At 43.0% G+C, this 14,865-nt stretch overlaps 1 protein-coding gene across 2 annotated transcripts in view; it reads right to left on the minus strand.

Annotated features, from left to right (window-relative positions):
* The window catches only part of LOC124787963 (mismatch repair endonuclease PMS2), a 157,728-nt gene that overhangs the window by 13,966 nt on the left and 128,897 nt on the right, over window positions 1–14,865 (minus strand). The window contains exon 12 of one of the 2 annotated variants that reach the window (XM_047254969.1): window positions 3,429–3,526. In XM_047254969.1, the coding sequence (XP_047110925.1) occupies window positions 3,429–3,526 (98 nt within the window). Of the gene's footprint in view, window positions 1–3,428; window positions 3,527–14,865 lie in introns of those variants that run through there. The other variant, XR_007016039.1, reaches the window with a different exon arrangement.

The following is a 14,865-nucleotide window of genomic DNA, read 5'->3' on the forward strand; positions in this document are numbered from 1 at the left end:
ACACCAACACACCACCTCCTGCTGCACTTCAGCCACAGGCATTTCCCACCCAATAAAAGGCAGTGCCACATGTGAAAGCAGGCATGTTATATATCAGCTATGCTGCAATTACTATACAACATTACATGTGGACATAACAAGTAAGAACTGTCTACCGGCATAAACGGTCACTGCCAAACTGTGACAAACCACAAACTTGACCATCCAGTTGCCGAACATGCAGCACAACACACATGTCTTCAACAGCTGCTTCACTGCCCAGGCCATTTGGGTACTTCCTTCCAGCACAAGTTTCTCTCAACTACAAAAATGGGAACTATCTCTCCAATACATACTTCACACTCAAAATCCACCAAGCCTAAACCTCTACTTATCTGTTCCCACTGCCTCATATTTCCTTCTCCCTTCTCTTTTCTGTCCATACCACTTATCCTCCATTCAAATCATGTACTGCCTTCTCCCACTACTGTTTCTCAGTCTCCCCCGTCATGAGCATTCTTCCCCCCCCTCTCACCACCCCTTTCAATGCCTCTCCCCTCCCTATCTTGCTTGTTATCTTCACCTTTTTCTCCTTCCCCGCCCCCTCCCCCACCCGTCATCCTCTTCCTACATCTCTTTTTGTTGTATCGTCTGTACTTTTATTGTTTTGTTGTGCAGCCACAAAGTCATATGTCCAAAGTCCTGTCTCTTTTCTGGTAATCCCTCCTTGTGTTCTTACCCACCCCTCCCCACCTCCATCACCTCAAGTAACTGCTTTCAACAACTCAACAATCGAGTATCAACAATTAGTCTTGTTGTGGTCTCACGTCGGGAGGGGGGGGGGGAGAGGGCAGGGGGAGGGAGAGAGGGAGGGGGAGGGAGAGAGAGAGAATGTGCATGTGTGTGTGTGGGGGGGGGGGGGGGGGCGGCGGCACTGCTGATAAAAGAACTTGTGCTCGAAAGCTAGTGTGAATGCTGTATTCCATTATGCATTGATCCACTGTATGCAAGTGGTTGCCTTTCTATTATTTTACATTTTGATACACCCAGGAATTTACATTATTGTTATAAATGCCTTATTTATTTATGCAAGTCCAGCTTTAAAAATTATAGAACAACTTAACAAATATAGAATATGTAAAAATAACAACTAAAATTTCATAAAAACATGGGAATAAGTATCACATTACCTTAATGAAGACAATTGGAAAGTAATGAAAAACACAGAAAGCATAACTAACTAAAAACATCTCATAAAAACTGCTGACTAAACATACTACTGGAAAATGAAAGATGAACATGTTGAGACAATTAAGTATTATTATTAAAATATGCAGATTACAGAATATAGTAAAAATCACTGCTATGGACGGATTCTCTTGGCTAACAATTTCAGTATGCTAAGCAGTAATGCAACAACGCAAAGATGTATCACATGCACCTTCAGAAACGTTCTCCTATACTTCCATTTGTTCAAATGGCTCTGAGCACTATGGGACTCAACTGCTGTGGTCATAAGTCCCCTACTTCCATTTGTTCAAATGGCTCTGAGCACTATGGGACTCAACTGCTGTGGTCATAAGTCCCCTACTTCCATTTGTTGCCAGTATAGTTTACAGCAATAATCTATAGTGACTGCTTCCATCAAATGAAACACAATTTGATTTTTTCCGTATCTCGCAAGGCTGTTCTTCAAAATAAGATTTATATAACATGATGTATGAATGAATGAAATAGTCAGGGGACAGTGTTATCAATGCAGATTAAACCTGACACTGTCTCATCATGCCCCACAGTGAACTCAATAATGAACTGGTCTGGTGAACAAGATGACTTGAGGGTAACATCTTGGAAAGTTGACTGGGTATGAAATGAGAAGCGTTTGTGTGGTCCCTGTCCCATTGTGAGAGATCATCTTTCTGACACTATGGGAATGACATTAAAATGAGCTGGGTAATGCTCTCAGCATATACTATGCCCTTCAGTCTACCCTCAGCAAACATCAGTGGTACAGTCACTGTAGATGATTCCTCCCTCAGTCCCCACCATGATGCCTGCAGTTAGTTCTGTATGTTACAGTTTACACACTTAAGTGCTCATCACTCTAATGGTGGATACTGCAATCACAACTGACCATTGCTAATCACAAGGCAGAATTTTTCTTACCACAAAAACCAACTATGTGGAATTTATCCATCAGGCTGCGACTTTTGCTAGACCATAGTAGGTGGGCAGCCAGGTAATGATGAGTGATACGAAGCTTTACAGGTAGAACTGTTGCTCCTAGTCTAGCTTCTTGAGAACAGTCCCAGATAGGTCTTGCTGATACTCTCGGTAGAACACTTATTCTAATTTGCACTGTAGTCATTGTGCAATCACTAATGACAGCTAGTTTTTTCTGACGGTCCAGGCACACCGCCATCCAAAATGAGGGCAATGAGAATCTGTACCTTCCTTGGATTACTTGCACGAATACAGACACCTAACTCATGTCAGACTTGTGAGGTAGCTGTTCAAAAGAACTATCTAGTCTCCCAAAGGTCCATAATCCATTACTCAGGTCATTGCTTGCTTCACAGTCATTAACAGCATTCTAACAGGTCTGTAACATTTAGTAAGCTAGTGTGATGTTCAAAACAACAGACCACTAAGCCAGCAAGTAAAGTCTCATGGCATGAATGGCTGGGAGACACTGAAGGGCACATCATGAAGTATGAGAGCTGTGTGTGTGTAAGTGTATTTGTTAAGTGTAGGTGACTGTAATACGTGTGTGTGTGTGTGTGTGTGTGTGTGTGTGTGTGTGTGTAGTGTAGTGTAGTGTAGTGTAGTGTCACATTTGTGCTGCAGATGATGAGAGAAGAAAGAGGGTCAAACCCAGTGCTGACTCATAGCATAATTGTCTTGAAGAGCTTCAAGGGGGCAGGTGTGCGTAATGTCCCCATCTGACGGAGGGATCACCATCAACAGTGTCACATACCCTCATTTCATGAAACACTGTGGAGAGGTTTGGAACATAATCCAGGACATTGGTGCAAAGATGGCTGATCAAGGAATTTACACCACCACCCCTCTTGTCCCTTCTGCCAAAAAGTCAAAGAGAAAATTGTCAACAGCACGTGGCATATCAGGACGATTATCCATCCAAGTTCTGGCCATGCCCAACAGTGCTTAACTTCGGTGACCTGTGGCGACCGCTGTATCCGCCTTAGAGCAGCCAACAAGTCAAATGCCATAGTTATTAATTTAGAATTTTCATGCTCAGTTAATGGTTTTTAATCTGATCATGGCAGTTCATTTTGAATCATTGCCTTTGCTGTCCTCTATCAGTGACCCATGCAAATATCATGATCCTGTTACATATTTAGAGTTGTTCATTTTTCATTTTCACAGTTTTACATACAAACAGAAGAGCATTTCCTTCACATTCTAAATAAAATGATTGTACTTACTTCCAACATAAACAGCAACTCATCAATATCATCCTTCCCAAATGTCCAGTTTTTGCTAATGGGAATTGAACTCAGTTTCACCCTCTTTGTTGGTTCAGCTAAAATGAGACAATAAGAGAATATTAAGAATACTTTAAACATTATGTTCAAGAGAAAGAAATATTTGTATAGAAATACCTACAGATAAAAGATACATTATTTACTGACAGAAATGACTGAATCTAAGATGACTGTAAAGGTTAAACACAATAATTATTTTTCTTAATTGTGATTGTAAAAAGTAATGTAAGCCTGGGAAAGGAAAATGCCCACCATTCTGCAGCAGGTTTCCAAAAACTTTGTCTCTGAATAATGGTTTCTGAGGTTCTGTCTTCTTCTTATAACTATTAAGCAACTTTATTTCTTCTATTTTCCTGCAAACTTTTGCAAAACTACCAAATGATTTTTTTTAAAAAGCTGATGTTCAATATTTTCTTCTGAGATATGTTTGTCACTGTGTCACACTTTCATCTTTAGCTGCACATGGCTTTCTGTTGTTAGTGGAATATACCATCACAAACATGAATACTAAAGGCAATTATTATTGCTTATTTCCCAAAGGTAAAATAAAGTTGAGGAATGCAATTGACTATAATCTGAGGAAAATATAATCAAGATGATAAACATTCTGAAACAACTTTTAGAGCGGATCTTGGTCTGCTGAAACATATTTTACATTCAATACAGAGCAGATATGTAGAAAGACTGAGACAGCTGTTTAAAATATTAAAGCAGTGTCTCTCCAAGCCTAACTATATTTATTATGTTTGTTTAAAGCAAATGTAATGGGCAAACAACTGACAATTCATGCAATAAGTGGAAAACGAAGTATGATTCCTATATTTTGTCAGTGTCTTATTATAATAATCATAAATCCCTGAAATCAAGAACAAGTTTGTCAACTGAAGAATTTATTTATTGGAAAGTAGTTTCATTCAGGGCTAACCCCCATTTCTGGAGAGCAACATATATATTATTTCCATAAAACCTGAGTTTCTCCTGGTGTATAAAATATTCAAAAAACTTCTGCGAATGCAGCTAGGTGATGAATTAATGAACCTATTTTGACATGTGTTGACTTCCACTTACTTTTCATTCAGTGACCAGTACTACGAACAGACAGATGGAATTTCAATGGGGAACCCGTTGTCATTTATTATCATCAATTCGTTTATGGAAGATTTCCAAGAACGTGCTCCAGAATTGGTGGTATTGAAACATGTGTGTGTGGAGAAAGTGCATGTTGCCTTGATTTTCAAGAATGATTGTTGGATAGATGATAATAACATAAACACATAAAACTAAGGTCATTTTGTTCTATAATTATGGAATATGTTTTGCACTAGTGTATTAAGATCTTCCTGAAACCAAAAAACGTTCTCTTTTGGAAACAACATGGATTCTGAGCTGATGAATAAAGCTGTTCTTGGAATCACAACACAAGAAAATTATAGTGAAGTACAGAAACACCTGCAAAGGATCGATGACTGATTTAGGTACGGGCAGTTGATCCTCCGCATAAACAAGTAAAGGTTAAGGTTGGAGGTGGAACGAGTTATTAGTTTTTTGTCACACAACTGATGACCAGTCACTGAAAACAGTAAAAACAATTAAATATATGACAGTACGGACATGGAGTGATTTTCACTTGAACGGCTACGTACAGCTAAATATAGGAAAGGCAGATGCCTGAATGGGATTGAAAGGGAGAATCCTAAAGAAATATAACTCACATATAAAGGCTGTAGCTTGTAAGAGCTCGTTCAATTGATTATTGAGAATAGATCACCAGTTTGGGATCAACAGAAGAGATAGAAAAGACCTAAGAAGAACATTAATTTTTGTCACAGGTTGGCTTAGGAAACTCAAGAACATCATAGAAATTGTCATTATTTTCTAATGGCATATACCAGATAGATGCTGTGGTTCAAAGAAGGGTTTACTATCAAAATTGGAATACAGTACATTCTGAGAAGAGTAATGAAACCCATTACTTTTCTCTACATTTGTTGCAGGATGGCTGTGAAGGTAAAAATTAGAGAAACTGTAGCTCTTGTGGAAGCTTACTGACCGGTCTTCTTCCCATGCATCATTTACACAAAAAGGGACAGGAACGAAGGAGATGGGGAGAGGTAGCGACATGGTACATAAAGTACCGTCAGTCACAAATCATAGGGTGCTTGGCAGGCTACAGGCATACTTCTATCCCCTCTGTTTGAAGATAAAAACTATAAGAACTACGTCCTGCTACAACATTCCTGACACTTCACACGCTATCAATATTTTTTTTATGTGGGTAAGCAGTAGTTCAGTCTACAGTGATAATTCTCTCCCATATTCTCTGCTCAGCTACCTGCCAAATTTGTTGACTCTGCCCTTTACCAGCTGCACAAAGTATTTTATCTTAATTCTTTCCCTTGCAATCTCTTCTTTCACTACACCTGAAAGGTCCAGCTTGCTTTTATCAAATTTTTTGTGATAGTTTTGCTGTGCCTTATAAGTTCATGGATAACTTGACTGTTCTCTCAAAATTTTCCTGTCAGAGGGTTTCTTGTGCAGTGAGCTGGAAGCTATTTGGGCTCATGCGCACTGCCATGGTTTTGGCATGGAGAGTAGCACCGTGGGTTGTGTGGTGGCTCCCTGTGAGGTGCTGTGTGTGATGCGGTCTGTGACGACAGGTGCTGGGACAGTCAGCTGTAGTGTATCTAAGGTGGCTTGCTCTGGTTTCCCATTGCTACAGGCATGTGTGTATCAAAGGGCTCTAACAGCAGACTGAAGAGCAGATCAGGAGACTGTGTGCTATTTTGCAATTCTGTGGAGTGGACTCTTGTGGAGCCTGCAATGAATTGGTGACATTCTGGCAGACTATTGTGGGAGTCTTGTCAATTATTCTTATTCTGGTATCCTGCCATACGAGTCCTCCAGAAAGCAATGAGAATTTTTGCACTACTTATATTGTTCCTGCAGCCTGGTTACATCTGAAAGCCAAATTATGTTTATTCTCATGTCAAATTTTGAACAGTGCTATGACTTCAAGGTGGTTGTGTTTTTTTAACAGTCGAATCAATAGCTATAGCACATAACAAGTGCACAAAGGCCATACCCTATGTTTCAGTTATATTGGTTCCTTGTGGTAACGAATCTATGTTTCAGATATTCCCACCCAAATGATGTTCTTTGTTTTGTTTTAGGGTGCAAAAAACAACTAAGGTCATATGTGCCCTAGTCGAAACTATAGGATGCAAACACAGAGACAAGGGAAACGATTGTATGTCAGTCCCAATGGAAATAATAGGAGACATCTAAACAAGGCACATGGAAAAAGGGCTAAAAAAGACACCATTCAAAAATGGAGATCCAAAACTAAAAATTAACTGGCCTTCACCATATTGCTTCAGTGGATAAAAAGGAAAACTTGGGCGACAGCCCGTGCTTTTTTTTTTGCTAAAACAGCTGATAAATCAGGCGGCAAACCAGATGTGGAACGTAAATTAGTAAAAAAAGGGCATTCCAGCAGGTAGTGGTGGACAGTTAAAATTTAGGCGCAATGAATACAAAGTGATGGGGTAGCACCACTGAGCAAATGACAATGGCTAAAAAGACAGTGTTCAATATGCAGCTGAGTTAAAATAATCTCTTCCCGGAGGGAGGGCCAAGAGGAAGTCATCCAAGGTGCCGGGAGAGGCTTAATAAGCTGAAGCTTATTCCCATGAAGGGAGGACCATTGGCGGTGCCACAAGGACACCACCTCCTGACAGATGGCAATGCAGAGATCATCGGAGGGAATAGAGGTACCTGCGGACTAAGGTAAGAGGACTGCAGCCTTGGCAGCAGCATCAGCAGCCTTATTTTCTGGCAGACTGACATGACCAGGGAGCCACAGAAACAGGACATCGGCTCCACCAAGAGTGAGCAAGTGACAGGTTTCCTGGACCCACTGCACTAAGGGATGAGCAGTGTACAGAGCACGGAGACTTTGGAGGGTGCTGAGTGAGTCTGAGCAGAGGACACAACTATGAAGGCTGTGTCGCCGGATGTACTCTGTGGCCTGATACAAGGCATAAAGCTCAGCTGTAAATACTGAGGAGGGGGTCGGAAGTCGATATCGAAAGACAAGGGTGCCAATGACGAAAGCACACCTGGCCCCACAGTCATTCCAAGAGCCATCAGTGAATACAAAGGTACTATCGCTAAGTTCCATGTGAAGGTCGTGAAACTGGAGGAAATAGACCGAGGCTGGAGTAGTGTCCTTAGGAAGCGAATGAAGGCCAAGGTTAACATGGGCCGCATCATGAAGCCAAGGTAGTGAAGGGCTCACACCCAGGGGGAAAGTTGCAGGTAGCGTGATGTTTAAGCTGCCGTAGCAAGTGGCGAAAGCGGATGCCAGGAGGTAACAGGGAAGAGGGACAAACCCCATATTGACGATCTAAGGAATCATCAAAGGAGGAGGCACAGGAAGGGTGGCCACGCATGGCAGACAAACGGCATATATATGTGCTGGGGAGGAAGTCACGGCAGTAGGACAGTGGTAGCTCAGCAGCTTCAACATACGGACTCTCAACCGGGCTGATGTAAAAGGCACTCGTGGCCAAACGGATGCCACGATGATGGATAGTGTTGAGACAGTGTAAAAGGGATGGGCATGCAGATGCATAAACAAAGCACCCATAGTCGAGTTTCGAAAGGACAAGGGACCGGTACAAATGGAGGAGGGTGGTTCGATTGTCACCCCGAGAAGTACCATTGCGGACACATAGGACATTGAGGGACTGTGTACAGCGGGCTGCCAGGTAAGAGACTTGGAAGGACCAAGAGTGTTTCCTATCGAGCATGAGACCCAGGAATTTCGTAGTGTCAATGAACAGAAGGGCAACAGACCGAAGATGTAGAGATGGTGGGAGAAACCATTTGTGCCACCAGAAATTCATACAGATGGTTTTGTCATTGAAAAAGCAGAAGTCATTGGCAATGCTCCAGGAGTGAAGATGATCAAGACAGCGCTGAAGACGCTGCTTAGTGAGACAGGTCCGTGGAGAACTGCAATACATGGCAAAATCTTTGACAAAAAGAGAACCAAAGACCCCTGGCGAGAGACAGGCCATGATAGGGTTAGTGGTGATAGCAGAGAGGATGACGCTCAGGACGGAACCCTTAGGCACACCATTTTCCTGAATAAAGGTGTCCGACAAAGCAGAACCCACACACACCTTGAAAACTCGGTCTTGTAAAAATGACATAAGAAAACAGGGCAGGCGCCCACAGAAGCGCCACGTGTAATGAGTACGAAGGATACCATTTCTCCAGCAGGTGTCGTAGGCCTTCTCCAAATCGAAAAACACAGCCACAGTCTGTGATTTCCGCAGAAAACCATTCATGACATGGGTGGGTGGACAAAGTAACCAGATGGTCAATTGCAGAATGCCGCTCGAAATCCACACAGTGCATTCGTGAGTAAATGGCAAGATTCGAGCCACCACACCAACCGAGCATGAATCATACTTTCCATCACCTTGCAAACACAGCTGGTAAGAGAGATGGGGCAATAGCTAGAAGGAAGGATTTTGTTCTTACCGGGCTTAGGTATGGGGATGATGGTGGCTTCACGCCAGCATCCAGGAAATGTGACCTCAGCCCAGATGCGGTTATATGTGTTAAGCAGAAAGTGCTTGCCCGCAAGAGAGAGGTGCTGCAACATTTGAATGTGGATAGTGTCTGGCCCTGGGATGGGGGACCGGTATGAACTGAGGGCATGATCTAGCTTAGTCATAGTGAAGGCAGCATTGTAGCACTCACGATTCAGACAAGAGAAGGGTATCGCCCGAGCCTCCTCCACTCATTTCCTATGTATAAAGGCAAGGTGATAGTGAGAAGAGCTCGGAGCGTCCGAAAAATGGTGGCCCAAGGCGCTGGAGATAGCAACAGGATCCACGATGACATCAGCACGTACTGTCAGGCCGAAAATGGGGGAATGAATCTTGGTTCCAGAGAGCTGCCAGAGGTTGGCCCTCACAACAGAGGAAGGTGTTGAACTATTAAAAGAACTAGTGAACGAAATCCAACTAGCTCTTTTGCTATCCCGAAGAACTCAACGACATTTTGCATGCATTTGTTTATAATGAATGCAGTTTTCCAACATAGGGTGGTGGCTAAAAACGCAGAGAGCACGTCTCCGTGTGCGAATTGCGTCACAGCATACCTCAGTCCACCAAGGGAATGGGACACGATGTGGAAAAGAGGAAGTGCAAGGAATGGAACGCTCTGCAGCAGTAAGGATAACGTTTGTGAGATAGTCAACCTGGTCATCACAACTGAGGAAATCTTGTTCTGCGAAGGTCGCCAGTGAGGAGTAAAGCTGCCAGTCAGCCTTAGTAAGCTGCCACTTGGGCATGCATGTGGATGGGGTAGGAGTCAGCAGGCGGAGAGCACATGGCAAATGGTCACGCGAGTAGGTGTCAGAAAGAATGGACCATTCAAGACAATGGGCAAGCTGGGCAGTGCAAAAGGATAGGTCCAAATGGGAATAGGTGTCAAGGAGTCAGAAAGGAAAGTGGGTGCACCGGTGTTAAGGCAGAAGAGATTGAGTTGGTTAAGAATGTCAGCAAAGAGGGCACCTCTCTGGCAGGTCCTGGGAGAACCCCAAAGGGCAGGATGCGCACATTAAAGTCACCGAGTAGTAAAAACAGTGGAGGCAGCTGCCCAAAGAGCTGAAGGAAGTCAGCCCTGGTGACATCAAAGGACAGAGGTACATAAATGGTACAGAGGGAGAAAGTCAGATAGGGAAGGAACAGGCGAACGACAACAGCTTGAAGACAGGTAGTCAGAGAGATGGGTTGACTATGAACGTATCCCGTATAAGCAGCATGATGCCGCCATGAGATAGGATGCCGACCTCAGGGGGAAGGTCAAAACGAATTTGTAAGTAAAGTGGAAGCTCAAAGTGGTCTTGAGGGCGCAATTTCGTTTCCTGAAGGTAAAGTACAAGGGGATGCTGCGATGCTAGAATCAGCCGTAAATCCTCTTTGTGGGACCAAAGCCTGTGAACGTTACATTGGAGGATAGTCATGAGGAGGAAGAGCTGTAGGGGTGTCAACTCAGTGTCCGCCGAGGGACAGCCAGTGGTGAGTTGCTAGTACAGGGCACAGAAGCAGAAGGATCCTGCTCCATGGGGTCCAGTCCACACAAGCATCGGCATACTTGTGCGGTCGGTCGGTGGAGTCCAATGCCGAAAAACGGAAAACGGTTAGTGGTGCACACCGGCGAGACAGAGGCTTGCCAGGCTAAGCGATCATGTGGTGACACTGTCGAGCAGGATCTTCGAGTTGGTGAAGGGGAAGACCGTTTGTCTTCAGTGGACTTCTTCGAGCCCTTTTGCTTAGAGGAATACTAGGGTGTTCTTTGGCTGGAGTGACGGCCTTTCCTGCCTGCCAGTTGTGTAGTGGGTAGCTTCACCCCTTGAGGCAAGAGTTTGATTGTTTGTTGCACAGCGGGATGGGGGGACGGTGATGCTACCATGACACTGGGCAGAGCCAAATTTGAGGTCACAGTTGTTGTGCTTGAATATCAGAAGCTGTCTCCAAAAGCAAAGTGCCATTCCATAAATGAGAGCAGGATTTCACAGGGCCAGCAATGGCATCAACACCTTTCTGAATAATAAGCAGATTGACCATGGCGAAGGACTGACCATCTTCAGTACATGATACCACATGGAACTGCGGTGCAGCGGGATGGGTCTTCAAATCAGTAGCCTCATTACGTTTTCGTTTCAACGACGTCAATGGAGAGGATGAGTGAGGTGAGGAAATCCCCCATGATTTCCAGCATCTCTGATGATGCGCTCCTTCCAACTGGGGGCCACCTACGCAAGGGGGCACACCCGCCTTAGGTGACTGTTCACACCTCAGGTCACACCTCCCGAACACCTGACGGAGGGACCAATGGGCAATCTGGGAAGGTTACAGCTCAGGCACTCACCCCTCCCTGGGCCTGGTCTGTACCAGAGGGTACGTGCGAACCCTACCTGTTGACCTGCGGCTGGGAATTACACATTACCCAGTCACCTTTTATGCGTCAGATGCACGGGCCGGCCTTCAGGAGCGCACAGGGAGGAAGAAGAAAAAAGGGAATCCTCAAAAGTCGAAGTGGAACAACAAGAGGAGAAGGGAAAAGAAGAGAGGAAAAAGAAGCCAAAAAGAAAGTTGAGACTGTTCGCAGGTCAGCAACAGAATGCAGAACATTCCCAATAATATCCCAGACACGTTCCCCAAGGGAGGGGGAAAAAGAATAGCAAGGGATAGATATGCTGCACGGAAGGGAAAAAGTGCTGCAAAGGCTGGGGCCCCGTGGTAGCCAAGCATGAACTCGCCACAGTGGCGAGCCCCCTGGGGGGAATGTTGTTCTTTGTTAACAGTTGTAAAGCCCACCTTGATAACTGAAATTTTGTTAAACACCCACGGAGCAGTCATTTGACAGTGTGGCTTGTACCTGCATGATATTATTTGGAGCCAGGCTCTTAAGTTAAGTAATCTGGGTTTTAATTTGTCGCATTCTAAGCTAGTCGGTTTGTCATGTTGTAAGCTAGCCAAAGGTAATTATTACTTAATTATTTGATTCTGAGTGGTCACTACTGTTTTCTTGGAACTACCACTGTTTGTAATGAGATGCATCAGCTACTATAGGCAGGTAATGTTTGGAAAGGTTCTGTGCCTCAGGTTACATTATAAGGTATTTATCTATTCAAGCTTAAATTTTAAAGTGTTCACTAGCTGAAGTTAAGTAATTACTGCTGCTCTTTTAAAAATCTGTGCACTGCACTGAACTCTGCTATAATGCCTTTTACAGATTTAATAATTTAAATGGTAAGTGCAAGTTCATTTTTCTGGAACTGGATATGCCAAAATTTTCAAAAGCACAGCTAAGTTTCCCAGGTCAAGCTCTAACTTGTCTAGTTGTCATCCAAGCTCTGTGAAACTGATGTCAGTTTTGAAACCTTCTATTCATGATTTACAGTCAGTGTGTAAAACTTGTAATTTGAGCTTGATTTCATGTGTATTGCCATTAAACTGTTAAGCTCTTATTTCTGTAGCATGGTGTCATTGGAAACTGTATTGTGAAGTAAGGGAGCTTTAATATTAAAACCCAATCTTTCTGCAATAAATTATTTTTTGGTAAAATGTGTAAAGTAATTTCAGTCTAGTACTTTACCACTTTCTCCCTGCTCCTACCACTACAGCCCTTTCAAAATCTGTCTTGTCTTTCAAATATGCCCCATTCATTTATCTAACAATGGAAAATCCAGGATGGAATGTAATAATATTATGAAAACGAAAGTTGTACTCACCGCATAGCAGAGTTGCAGATAGGCACAACAAAAAGACTATCACAAAAAAAAGCTTTCAGCCAGTAAGGCCTTTGTCAAAAAAAGACGACACACACTCACACACACACACACACACACACACAACTGAGACTGCAGTTGCGTTTACATGAGTAAGTGTGTGTGTGTGTGTGTGTGTGTGTGTGTGTGTGTGTGTGTGTGTGTGTGTGTGTGTGTGAGTGTGAGAGAGAGAGAGAGAGAGAGAGAGAGAGAGAGAGAGAGATCTATTTTTGACGAAGGCCTTACTGGCTGAAAGCTTTATTTGCGACAGTCTTTTGTTGTGCCTACCTGTGACTGAGCATCTCCGCTATATGGTGAGTAGCAACTTCCCTTTTCACAGCGTTGTTAAAATTCATTTATCTTATTTTCATTAAAATATTAAATGGCTCTGCTTCCACTTTCAATTAAATCACATTATCGAAGTGATATTAAGGTACTCCAGTGACACCATATCTCAAAAATTTCTCCTTTTTTAGGGGTGAGTAGTGAGTTGATGGGGGGTGGGGGGTGGGGGGGTGGGGGGGGGGGGGGGGGGGGGAAGCTGGGGTATAGTACAGACCATGATACCTCCTGTAAGCTTTGACCAAAATGGTATCCTCATTCACAGAATGAAGAATGTACTGTGTATTACTTTTATAAGATAATTAAAAGGTATCACCATTTTACTGATTAGATACTATTATGTTATGAAGTATTATATTATGCAGTATTATGTTACATAGTGAGACAAAATTGGTTATATAAGGCACCAGAATAGATACTGTCAAAGAAATTGAAGTGCGAGCTTTGAAAATATCTTTGTACTTGGTTTATAGTTTTGATTCTTGTAGTCAAAATATATGATATGAAGCCTGCCATTAATTTTGTAAGTACAACTGTATGCGTGTAACACAACATGGCGAAAGTATGCTTCTGTGAAGATGGGATGAGTTTGTGGCTAAGAGTGTTGGAGATCATTTTTGGTGTTCTATAAGAAGGGGCACATGATTTTCAAAATATTATTTGACTATGAAGCACAACTTATGACTTATTTGCTGCGCCTCCCCACTCCCTACCCCCATCCTGAGAACTGCTGTTAGGTATAGAGTTTGCAAGATTGGCATTAATAGAATTACAGTTATGTATTGGTTTTCTTTTTGTTGCTGAGTTGGTTCTTACCATAAAGGGGAAAAATAGGATGTGTGATGCAGTTATTGAAAGCGAAGTACCCAAATTTGGGAAAAATACGGTAGGCTGGTGGCACAATTCAGCTGAAGCATGGGTATGTGGGCAGTTGTCTCTGTTAAATGAAATGCTGACATGGTGTTTGAGGCTCCTGAAAAACACATTGAACAGTGTGTGTGTGTGTGTGTGTGTGTGTGTGTGTGTGTGCGTGTGTGTGTGTGTGTGAGAGAGAGAGAGAGAGAGAGAGAGAGAGAGAGAGAGAGAGAGAGTGTGTGTGTGTGTGTGTGTGTGTGTGTGTGTGTGCGCACACGTGCCTGTGCCCAGCTGTGCAATTATCAGTAACCATGCTAAAATAATTACAAATGAATGTGGTTAAAATTTATAAAACATTAAAAAGAAGTCCAGTACAATCTTCCGTAATATTGCACTCACTATCTCCCAGTCTCATTGAAGTTCACTTGCACATTCACACTAACATGTAATCTTCAACAGACTGTCAATTTGGTCAAATGTTCCCAAATTTCCTTATGTAACACGGACAACACAAGAAAAAGGCTAAAATAATGACACAGGTATATGTGGCTGGATTATCACGTACAAGGTGGACAAAGCTGCCACCCTGATGAGACTATGAAAACTCCTCTCTAACATTTTAAGGAGCAAGCCAGACATTTAAGAGAATGTTAGGTCACACTACATTAATCTGGTATCCTTGGCTGCTATTTCTGCTAATTTGTTTCTCCGAATTCCCATGTACTGTAACTACCAAATTTGTGTGTGCATTGTTTCATAACTTGCACATGAGGTTTGTGCTTGATTTGGCCACAAGAGGCCACGCAGCCTGCAAGTACAACACTATTG

The sequence above is a fragment of the Schistocerca piceifrons genome, chromosome 3, assembly GCF_021461385.2.
Source record: "Schistocerca piceifrons isolate TAMUIC-IGC-003096 chromosome 3, iqSchPice1.1, whole genome shotgun sequence".
Classification (NCBI taxonomy): domain Eukaryota; kingdom Metazoa; phylum Arthropoda; class Insecta; order Orthoptera; family Acrididae; genus Schistocerca; species Schistocerca piceifrons.